At 33.0% G+C, this 12295-nt stretch overlaps 1 protein-coding gene across 2 annotated transcripts; it reads left to right on the top strand.

Moving 5' to 3' along the window:
* The first annotated feature begins 8510 nt into the window (after positions 1 to 8510).
* On the top strand, positions 8511 to 11742 carry LOC107756436 (galactose-specific lectin nattectin-like). Of its 2 annotated transcripts, none has more exons than XM_016573537.1 (7): positions 8511 to 8580; positions 8673 to 8751; positions 9091 to 9132; positions 9505 to 9584; positions 10155 to 10289; positions 10993 to 11101; positions 11379 to 11742. In XM_016573537.1, the coding sequence occupies exons 2-7, from the start codon at positions 8697 to 8699 to the stop codon at positions 11444 to 11446; spliced, it is 489 nt and encodes a 162-aa protein (XP_016429023.1). In that variant the 5' UTR covers positions 8511 to 8580; positions 8673 to 8696; the 3' UTR covers positions 11447 to 11742. The 2 variants fall into 2 exon arrangements, with proteins under 2 accessions (XP_016429023.1, XP_016429024.1); XM_016573538.1 differs by having other exon boundaries at positions 8512 to 8580; positions 9112 to 9132.
* The last annotated feature ends 553 nt before the right edge of the window (positions 11743 to 12295 follow it).

Raw genomic sequence — 12295 nt, 5'->3', positions numbered from 1 at the left:
GGAGATCGAGAGGATAGCCCTAAGGCCATTGGTGTAGGGTCTATGTCGACATCCAAGCTCCCACTTCTGTGGTTGGCGCTGGCTTGACTGATTTTAGGATCTATTTCCTGTTTCAGAGGTTTTTCCCGCAACTCGGGTATTTCGAGACCGTAGACTTATAAGTGCATTACCGCCACCTATCTCTCAAGTGGACCATTGACATTCCTAATTGAGATTGTAGATAGAGTGTCAATGGTCCATTTGAGAGATAGGTGGCGGTAATGCACTTATAAATTTAATTTTTAATTTTTAATTTTAATTTAAAAAATCATTAATTTGGTTTTGTTTGTGTATGTTTTTTGACTCTCAAAGCCGTGATTCCCATCCACTTGCATTATAAGACTGACAGACTGCAACGGTTTGACTTAAAAATCTTCTTTTGTGTTCTACTGAAGAAACAAAGTCACGTACATCTTGGATGCCCTGGGGGTAAGAAGATTTTCATTTTTGGGTGAACTATCCCTTTAAATTAACAAGTACAGGTTAGGCTACTACTTTTTAGAGTGTACATGTTTCACATTTAAATATGTAATTGCTTGAGTGTACTTATGTTGGACTTGTTTCTGATTTCATGTGGGTTTAAATATCAACTATCAAGGGTCTTTAATAAAGACTGTAACATGTAGTCGTGTATTTACAAATGGGAGCTGCAGACACAGGGTGATTAATGAGACAGTGTGCTGCTAATTAGGACAGTGATTTAGTCATTAATGAGTGTGTGTTACAGCTGGAAGGAGCAGGAGGACTCTGGCTTGGTTACAGTGTCACCTCTGTGTGGGCAGCAGGAGAGCAGCAGCAGCAGCTGGACCATCATAAAAGGTGATTTTTTTTCTTTTTCTTGATATCTTGCCATTAATGATTTCTCACAAGCATTTTAAATTTTTTTATCAATCCGGGAAAATATTCCAGAAAAATTTATAAAAATAGGCTATCACAATAATTTTGTTTCCATATATTGATATTTATCATGACATTCATTTACCATTAATGGGGAAGGAAATGCTTTCCACATGTTTTTTAGACTTTGAGAATGAAGGTAAACATAACTTTGTTCACAATTAAATTCCACAGAGGAGCTATGTTTAAAAGGCCGGGTATGTATTTTTCAAAAACGGTTTAGAAAACTGAGTCGGACCGAGTACCAAAACAAACTTGTAGCTAATCAGCAGTAAGGGGCGTGTCTACTCATGATGTGGAGGAGAGAGCGCTCAGTGCACCGGACGGACATTAGCCGAGCCGAGCGACGACAGAACGATAGAGATGGCGGATAAAAAACAAAAGAGGAAAACGTCTGCGGAACAAAAGAAGGGTTACGATAAGGCAAGAAGTAGGACCTGTGTAAATTTCGGATCAACTTTCCAGCGCTGGAGAGAACTCAAGGAGCGGGAAGGCCTGCGATCGGACGCTGAGGTTGCTTTGTTTCTTCTTGATAGGTGAGTAACATTGGTTTTGCTTTGTTTCACATAACTAATATATGCTGGCTTTTGCTTGAATATGCTCGTGTGTCATGTTCGCTTGTTTGTTCATCTGCAATCTTGTTGTTCGCTTCAGCTATGATAAAGACACATTCATTTCCACACCCTATAAGCCTGGAGCGTCTAAACCTCCTCCATTGTCTGTTTCAAGCGTCAGCTCCCAAAGTGTGTCCGAAAAGTACGATAATATGTTTAATACAGCAGATAATAATACAGCAGATTCCGCCATAATCGTTGCCTGGGTTGCGTACGTATGTGTGGGGTGGAGCTATCAAAATAGGGGTGAGACCCTTTTGGGGTAGGGGCGTGTTTGTTTTGGTGATTTCAAATGTCAACATTGGCTACCAGAAATCATTTGCCCCACCTTTAATTTAGGGCCCCATGAAATGCATTTTATTTTTCTCTAAATTCTGTGTTTTCCATTTGATTTATTATGTATTCTGTGTTTTATAATTCAGTACAAATTTATCATTAAAAAATGGTGTCTAGTGAAATGAATTAATAAAACTTTAACAATTTAATCAATCTTAAAATGTAATCAAATGAAAATCAATTTATAACAAAAAATAGCATTTTCATTTTATCAGATAAGATGCTGCACAACAGAAAAAAATATCTTGGTTGTATATGAATATAAATATATACATGTGAATACATATGCTGTATATGTGTGTCTTTATATATACATAATAAATATACCCAGTACACTCACATATATTGTGTGTGTGTGTGTGTGTGTGTGTGTGTGTGTGTGTGTGTGTGTGTGTGTATGTAGAGGGGAATATATATTAATTATCAGTAGACATTTTAGACAGCATCAGCCCTCCATTCATTCAAGGTGACCCTAATATATTCAAGATTCCAGCAACTGCCCTTGTTCTCTTTCTCATATTCTGTTCACACAATTATTTTTTCTGTAGTTTGTGCATGCCATTTTGTGAAAATGCTGATACAACAGGGTAAGTTTCTTTTTGGGGTGAGCTGTCCTTTTAATTTTGATGATGAAGAATGTTATAAACACTTGGCACTTTTTTATCATAGAAAACATAAAATACAGGAAAATGAGGATTCATGTGGCTGAATATAACACGGTTCATTATGAGAACATGTTCAGCTTTATCACTATCACTTTGTGTCTCTGCAGTACTTGTGAGTCAGGAGAGGCTGAAGAACAAAACCTGTGATACATGAATTACCCAGAAAAACTCTTCTTGGAGTTTTATTTCAATTTTATTCCCCATTTGTGATGCAATAGATTTTCAGGACAGTAAATGACTGCTATTTGATTTGTTGAGTTACAGAAAGAAAGATGTTTGACGCAGAGGCATCAGAATTGCAACGTGTCTCTGCAGTACTTGTGAGTCAGGAGAGGCTGAAGAACAAAACCTGTGATACATGAATTACCCAGAAAAACTCTTCTTGGAGTTTTATTTCAATGACTGTTTGTGTCCCCATTTGTGATGCAATAGATTTTCAGGACAATAAATGACTGCTATTTGATTTGTTGAGTTACAGAAAGAAAGATGTTTGACGCAGAGGCATCAGAATTGCAATTGAACATAGAATCAGTGATTATAAAAAAATGGTGTCTAGTGAAATGAATTAATAAAACTTTAACAATTTAATCAATCTTAAAATGTAATCAAATGAAAATCAATTTATAACAAAAAATAGCATTTTCATTTTATCAGATAAGATGCTGCACAACAGAAAAAAATATCTTGGTTGTATATGAATATAAATATATACATGTGAATACATATGCTGTATATGTGTGTCTTTATATATACATAATAAATATACCCAGTACACTCACATATATTGTGTGTGTGTGTGTGTGTGTATGTAGAGGGGAATATATATTAATTATCAGTAGACATTTTAGACAGCATCAGCCCTCCATTCATTCAAGGTGACCCTAATATATTCAAGATTCCAGCAACTGCCCTTGTTCTCTTTCTCATATTCTGTTCACACAATTATTTTTTCTATAGTTTGTGCATGCCATTTTGTGAAAATGCTGATACAACAGGGTAAGTTTCTTTTTGGGGTGAGCTGTCCTTTTAATTTTGATGATGAAGAATGTTATAAACACTTGGCACTTTTTTATCATAGAAAACATAAAATACAGGAAAATGAGGATTCATGTGGCTGAATATAACACGGTTCATTATGAGAACATGTTCAGCTTTATCACTATCACTTTGTGTCTCTGCAGTACTTGTGAGTCAGGAGAGGCTGAAGAACAAAACCTGTGATACATGAATTACCCAGAAAAACTCTTCTTGGAGTTTTATTTCAATGACTGTTTGTGTCCCCATTTGTGATGCAATAGATTTTCAGGACAGTAAATGACTGCTATTTGATTTGTTGAGTTACAGAAAGAAAGATGTTTGACGCAGAGGCATCAGAATTGCAACTGAACATAGAATCAGTGATTTTGGTACATTTGCACTATATTAAAAATGTTTGAAATAATAAAAAAATTTGATTGAACAGGCATGCCACTTCTGATTTAATATGGTGTGTATGGAAAGAAATCAGCCAGATATGGCACACACAAATGGTATCTTGACTGTACATTTTTGGTCATTCCAATGTCCTGTAGCTGTTATGAGAAAGAAAAAGATGTTTTATTATACAAATAATTATACAGGTATTAGCATCATAATGCGGTCACACTTTATTTCGCTATTAGCAAACCATTAACTACAACTTTTGCCTCAAACTCCTAATTTGCTGCCAGTGGTGGAGGTAACGAATTACAACTACTCACGTTACTGTAATAAAGTAGTTTTTTTCGGGTACTTGTACTTTTTTTTAGTATATTTTTAAAGCTGTACTTTTACTTGTACTTAAGTACAAATGAAGCACAATAATCTACTTCGTTACTTTTCATAATTCGTTACTGAGTACGCCCACAATTTGAATTGATATTCAAACATTTGACGGCCCTTCAGTAGCCAATAAAGATATCCGATCGTGTAAACGGACCAATAACAGCCCTGATATCTGAACCGGGAAAAGCTGCCGCTGCAGCAGGTGAAGAGTAGGGATGGGCGATACCCCTTATTTTGTTTTCGATACGATACCGATATTTTTCAAGGCAGTATCGTCGATATCGATACCGATTCGATACTTCTGCACTAAACTTTTAAATTATGAAATTTATGAAATTATTAAATTACTCCAAGAGCGCGCTGAACTCGTTCAGTCTTCTTCTCTCAGTAGAGTAGTCAGGAGCAGGACGATGTGATCGCTCGGCTCAGAAGCGAAAAGCTGAATATGCGCTGCATCTGCTGCCTACACTCTTAAAAATAAAGGTGCTTCAAACTGATACACCATGTTCTGAAAGGAGGCCCTTTGTGTGTGTGAAAAGCAGCATGTAAAAAGTTTGACTGGAAGACAAAATGAGCTACTTTGACTCATTATATTTATTTTTAGAAATGTTCAGTGGAGAAATAATAAAATAATAATAGACTAATAAAAGTGTTTATTTTTTATTTTTTATGAATCAGACAAGTGAATGAATAAGTAATATTGCATCTCAAAATGGCCATGCAGGACTTCAGCATTACTTGTAAAATGAACATAAGTGACACAAAAAGCTGGATGAGAGCTTAAAAGATAGTACAATGGTATGTTGTAACTAAATATATTAGATAATCAATAAAAAAGACTCTAGTCCCTACACTGGACTTATTTCTTATTTCAAAGCTATAGCAGTAATAGAAAAAAAAGTATTTTCTTTGATTATTCATCAGCATCAGTTTACTCAAAAACAAGAGAGAAAGAGAAAACACTGAGCCATTGATTAAAGAATATTTTTTGACATCATCTCACAATTTAACCAGGTAGTCTGTGTTCATTATGGAGACCAACTTTGCAAAATTAACTTTAAAAAATAACCCTTTTTATGCATGCAAATTTATAGAAGGGGTTTTCAAACTTTTTTCAATTTAAGTTACATTAACATTCTAAATAAATAAATAATCTTATTAACAAAATTATAATTGACTTTTCTGTTATCAATAAATATTTATTTTTATATTAATCTTTATGTGTCAAAAGAATAAATCCAATCAGTTTTTAGAGAGCAAAATGAAACAGTGTTTTTAAAATATTTAACAAATTTAATTAAACTCAAATTTACAGATTACCTTTGACAACCATCTGTTTTGAGCATGTGGATGTAACTTTAAATTAGAATATAGATAACTTAATATAGAAGTAGTTTTCCTGATGTGAGAGATTCTAGAAGTTTTCAGACTATAGATCAACTAGATCTCAGTGGATGTACTGTATTTAGGAATGTACCATAAATCATGAAGAATAATAATGGTTTGTGAGAGAGGGTATAGTGTCGACTAAGTGTCAAAAATTGAAACGATGGCTGTCATAAAAATTCAGAAGAGCACAAAGATCACTGTGTTTAGGACCACCTGGAATTATGTGCATGTGTAAAATAAAGAAATCAAAAACAGATGCTACTTGCACATCTCTGTGTAAATTTTAACATTCACCATTTTCACAAGCAGTGTTGATTTAATGTTAGACAGTAAAGTGTTACATATTTATCTTGGACAACAGCACAAACAACAAAAAATGAGTAAATAAATTAACAACATAATGCAACCTATGTCAGAGTGAAAGTCACTGTTAATGTTTGCCGGAAGGCATGTGGGATCCAATCATTGTGTGGTGCATTGTGTGGAATGCTTTGCAGCAGCAGGAAGGCTTGCTAGGGTAAAACAAATTCTACATAATCACCTCATTTTCCAGCTAGAAAACGACCTAAAAATGACATAAATACATAGATTATGACTTAAAAACAAATCAGAGTGTAGCCCATTTTTAAAATAAGTGTCACTCCTCCTGCTTTCCACAAATAATTATCTATCCTCTTGGTTTTTTTTTTTTGTTTTAAAATAAATAACCTTTCATTTAACCCTCTCCAGAAACCCAAAGCCTCCCCAGAGACATATGCATTTAAAGTGAACTGACAGGGTTTAATAATCATTTGCTTGCAACATACGATACTCATCCTCTTTTCTGTGTGAACCTTACCTTTACACAGTCACTGTCACGTAGGCCTTGAAGCCTTTAAAATGTTTTGGCTTTCATAATAATCCAAACTACCGCTACTATGAAACCCAGTTCATCTTTTTTTGGTGGAGAGCTTAATAATCGTTTGCTTGCAACATACTCATCTCTTTCCCATGTGAACCTCACCTTTACACACAGTCACGTATATATTTGCCATTTAAAAGTTTGGGATCAGTAAGTATCATTTCATGTTTATTAAATAAGTTATAATAAGTTTTGATGTGCAAATTATATTATTTCATGTGACCCTGATAACTGGAGTAATGGCTAATGAAAATTCAGGTTTGATCACAGGAATAAATTATATTTTAAAGTATATTAAAATAGAAAAATCTTATTTTAAATTGTAATAATATTTCACAATATAACTGTTTTTTTTTCTTCTGTATTTTTGATTAAATAAATGCAGCCTTGATGAGCATAAGAGACTTACCATAGAACATAAAAAATCTTACTGATCCCAAACAGTTATTACCAGCAACTGCCCATGTTTTTTTCCCACATGCTGTTTACACAATGTTTCTACAGTTTGCATGTGCCACTTTTGTGAAAGTGCATAAAGTGTCAGTATTATCACCATAACACTGACTGAAAAAGGCAAATTTAAAAATGTATATGAATCTCAGAATTCATACTTGGTTTGTCCACCATTTATTTTAATGACAACAGCCCTCAAGCTGAATGGACTCCACCAGTTTGTGTAAAACCTGATGACCATGTTATCCAGAACAACCATATACTGTGAAGTGACAAGAAATTGTGCGAAATTAATGTACCATGTCCATAAAAACGTGCACACTCATGCAATTACAAAATTACACTATGTATACTGAATAGATGAATAATATGGTATAAAACCACATTAATTCACATCATAATAATGGTTCAAGTATTATAGCAAAAGTGTGTCAAGTACAAACTATACAAAAATATAATTTGTACAAGTGGGAAAGAGAACATGAGTATGTGCTGTTTAATATTCACCAAACATTTCATTAAAATATCCACTTAATCTTTCATTTTTGGCTACCTTTTTGTGGTATAAATGCTACAACCTCTATAATTTTTATGTATATATTTTTTTTCTTCCATGATATTTGGGGGAGGTGGCACAACAATACAATTTTGCTTAGGGCACCCATTTGGCCAGCAGTGGGCCTGGTCCCAAGCATCGGGTCATAGGCTACTGTAGAGTCCTGCTAATATATCAGCTTCTCAGAACAGCTCGATTCACAGTAAACGAACCATGCATTATTAGACGCTGAAACACTGTATTAACTACACGTGTAAATGCCGCATTTCACTCTGAAACCGGTAAAGCATATATTTATGTAATTACGTCGCGCCATAGAAGTTTATCGTTTACATGATTTAAAATAGTTATTCATTTATTTTTGACCATCACTCTAAAACCATGTTCACTCCTCTGAACAGAAGAGTACAAAGATCACTGTTTCGGGCCGCCGGACATTATGTTCCATATTGAGATCGAAAGCTTTATGAATCTCAGAATTTATATTTGGTTAATACAACATTTATTTTAATGACAACAACACTCAAGCTGAATGGACTCAACAAGTTTGTGTAAAACCTGGTGGTAATGTTGTCCAGAATGATTTGAGAATGATCCAAGGGAATCTTGTGAAATGACAACATCATGTGAGAAATTAATGTACAATGTACATGAAAACAATGGTGCAATTACAAAATTACACCATGTATAATGAATAATATGCTTTTAAAACACAACAGGAACACATGAAACAGCATTAATTCACATCATCATGATGTTACAAGTATTTATTTATTTTTTTTAAGTACAAACTGTACAAAAACTTTATTTGTACAGGAAGTGGAAAAGAGAACATGAGCAGGTGCTGATACTGATAAACAAACACCCTCCAGTATATAAGACGATAAACCATGCAGGGCTTCACAGCGGCATACACTGACTGAACTGGTTTGTGTCACAGAATTGAACCATTAAATATCAATATATTTATAATTCTGCTGAACAATACATGTAGTAGATTTGTTTTCAATTCTGTGCAGTGTTCCAGCATTTTTTGAGAAACAATGGCAGTCTGGCCTGTCTATCTGTCTCTTTGTCTTCTCTTAACTCTTGCTTCAGGTAAGACAAACCATCATTATATCAGGTTATAGCTTTTATTTTATCGTAGATTGTAGCACACCTGGGATGCTGTATTGACATGATTAAAATAGTTTAATATAAACATGCATTAAAATAAATCTAAGTTTGTTCTATTTCTCTCTTAATTGTGATGATAATATTAAGACGATACTACATCAACAGTTGTTTGACTATTGACATGATTATTGTTTATTATTAATTAACAGTTATTAATATTGTTACCATTTATTTTGTTATTCATAACAATAAAATACAACCACATAACACCTGTTAATCTGCGGTATATATTAATTATTATTATTATGAGCACTTGTCAAGGGGGAATGCTGCCTCAAACAGGTGGAGATAAACGTTGTGGCGGTAAGGCTTATCTTGTCTTTTCTTTCTCTTGTCAGTGTGTATGTACAGTATAGTCCCAAAGTCCAAAACTTAACTTAAACCTTAAAGGTGTGTGTAAACCTGATGATCATGTTCTTCAGCATGCTTTAAAAATGTTTTAAAGAGCATCGTCTGTACAATGGAGTTTGTGTAATTAATGTTTAAAAATTTACACTTATTTGATTAGTGACTAGACAAAATATTGTATGGCTTTCTTTTCACATCATGATGTTTCTTTATTAAAATCTAAATAATTTATTTTCACGTTTAACAAACTTTTACTGTAATGTAAATGACATTTAATTACATGAAATGACAAACAAAATAAATAAAATATATTTATTCATTTAACAGCTTGTAGGGCAGGATGGTTTGCCTTTGGATGTAGATGCTTCAAGTTTTTCAACAACCCTCAAATCTGGATAAATGCCGAGGTATGATACATTTCGCTTCTAATCTGCAAAAAGAATATAAGAAGATTCTTATGGTAAATACATCTTAAATACAAGCTTTGTCAGAATCTGTGACACCTGTCGGTTATCACAGGAAAATAATTTCAACTTGTTCCTCAGTTTAAAAACAGTAAAGCAATTACAATGGAGCTCTATGGGGCAAATAATACACTGTGATAATACTGAAAAATCATAATGGTTTGAAAATACAGATTTAATACATTTGATGTTATCATGACAGTAGTGTGATAACATCACAAAAAGTTTATTTATATGAAGTTATAATATTTCAAAACCTCATGTTCATGTTAACATGGTTAGTCGAAGTTCATCCCTTTAGAAGAGTATTCCCACCTCACAAGGAGGATATTAGACTTTGCAGATGAAATAATAAAGATATAACATTATTATTAATAATAAATAAAATACAATTATTAATCAAATTATTTTCAGTGGTAATCGAAAGGCATGTCACAGATTTTAGAATAGTAATTTAAAATAGACATGACTTTTTATAAACAATGGTGTTTGCTAATGTCTCCGCCTCTACAGAAAATCTGTCTGCACTTGGATGGGAATATTGCTTCTGTACACAACCATGAGGAGTACGCTTTTATGCAGAACCTGATTAGATACGTAACTCAAGGAGCAACGAGAACCTGGATCGGGGGTCATGATGCTGTTCATGTATGCATTAACTTTTTTGGATCATGCTGTTTGTGCTGTTGGACAATTTGCATATATGTGACCCTGGACCACAAAACCAGTAATAAGTAGCACGGGTATATTTGTAGCAAATGGCAAAAATACATTGTATGGGTCAAAATTATCGATTTTTTAATGTCAAAAAATCATTAAGTAAAGATCATGTTCCATGAAGATATTTAGTAAATTTCCTACCGTAAATATATCAAAACTTAATTTTTGATTAGTAATATCCATTGCTAAGAACTTCATTTGGACAACTATAAAGGTGATTTTCTCAGTATTTTGATGTTTTTGCACCCTCAGATTCCAGATTTTCAAATAGTTGTATCTCGGCCAAATATCGCCCTATCCTAACAAACCATACATCAATGGAAAGCTTATTTATTCAACTTGTATGATGTATAAATCCTAATTTCAAAAAATGACCATTATGACTGGTTTTGTGGACCAGGGTCACATATTAAAAACATATTTCAAATTCATAAACACAGTAGATGTGTTCTCATCATTTATTTTTGGTACTTGAAATAGTTTTCTGGGAATTATTTTCTGTTAATTTCTCTGTTTGTATATTTGACATTTATAAAGCAGGATACAATCATGAGGAATCATCTTAAAGATAATTAAAGATAAAATCATGCTGTGGTCATAAAATGGTCTTTTTACTTTTTTCTTTTCACAGGAGGGAGTTTGGCTCTGGAGTGATGGATCTAAATTTAACTTCCAAATATGGTCTCCTGGAGAGCCCAATAACAAAAATAATGAGGACTGCCTTGAGATGAACTTCAAAAGTAACTGCTTTTAATGTTCATGAAATCATATGATAAACGCCCCATCAATTTCAATTATGTTAAACCATCAGATCAGCAGATTGGTATATAGTGCTACATAATATTTCCAAAAAAGCTATATATTTTTCCCAGTTTGTTGAATTCAGACATATTTGTCAGTGATTCAAGACATCAAATACTAATAATTCTGTGTCTGCCCTACTAAATAAACATGAGTGTTTATGTTTATGCATAATGCAAAAAAAAATTATAATTTTTTTTTTCTTTCTTGCAACAGATGGAAATTGGAATGATACACCATGTTCTGAAAGGAGGCCCTTTGTGTGTGTGAAAAGCAGCATGTAAAAAGTTGACTGGAAGACAAAATGAGCTACTTTGACTCATTTTATTTCTTTTTAGAAATGTTCAGTGGAGAAATAATAAAGTTAAAAATATACTAATAAAAGTGGGGTTTTTTTTGTCTGATTAATGAATCAGACAAGTGAATGAATAAGTAATATTGCATCTCAAAATGGCCATGCAGGACTTCAGCATTACTTGTAAAATGAACATAAGTGACACAAAAAGCTGGATGAGAGCTTAAAAGATAGTACAATGGTATGTTGTAACTAAATATATTAGATAATCAATAAAAAAGACACTAGTCCCTACACTGGACTTATTTCTTATTTCAAAGCTATAGCAGTAATAGAAAAAAAGTCTTTACTTTGATTTTTCATCAGCATCAGTGTACTCTAAAACAAGGGAGAAAGAGAAAACACTGAGCCATTGATTAAAGAATATTTTTTGACATCATCTCACAATTTAACCAGGTAGCCTGTGTTCATTGTGGAGACCAACTTTGCAAAATTTACTTTTAAAAATAACCCTTTTTATGCATGCAAATTTATAGAAGGGGTTTTCAAACTTTTTTCAATTTAAGTTACATTAACATTCTAAATAAATAAATAATCTTATTAACAAAATTATAATTGACTTTTCTGTTATCAATAAATATTTATTTTTATATTAATCTTTATGTGTCAAAAGAATAAATCCAATCAGTTTTTAGAGAGCAAAATGAAACATCAGTGTTTTTAAAATATTTAACAAATTTAATTAATCTCACATTTACAGGTTACCCTTGACAACCATCTGTTTTGAGCATGTGGATGTAACTTTAAATTAGATTATAGATAACTTAATATAGAAGTA

Source organism: Sinocyclocheilus rhinocerous, unplaced genomic scaffold (assembly GCF_001515625.1).
Source record: "Sinocyclocheilus rhinocerous isolate Xijiao unplaced genomic scaffold, SAMN03320098_v1.1 scaffold111, whole genome shotgun sequence".
In the NCBI taxonomy this organism is placed as follows: domain Eukaryota; kingdom Metazoa; phylum Chordata; class Actinopteri; order Cypriniformes; family Cyprinidae; genus Sinocyclocheilus; species Sinocyclocheilus rhinocerous.
This window is presented reverse-complemented; position numbering and strand designations above follow the sequence as displayed.

Coding starts and splice junctions, on each gene's coding strand:
- LOC107756436 (XM_016573537.1), top strand. CDS start 8,697: ATGGCAGTCTGGCCTGTCTATCTGTCTCTTTGTCTTCTCTTAACTCTT. Junction 8,752..9,090: donor TCTCTTAACTCTTGCTTCAG/GTAAGACAAACC, acceptor GCACTTGTCAAG/GGGGAATGCTGCCTCAAACA. Junction 9,133..9,504: donor TGGAGATAAACGTTGTGGCG/GTAAGGCTTATC, acceptor TTCATTTAACAG/CTTGTAGGGCAGGATGGTTT.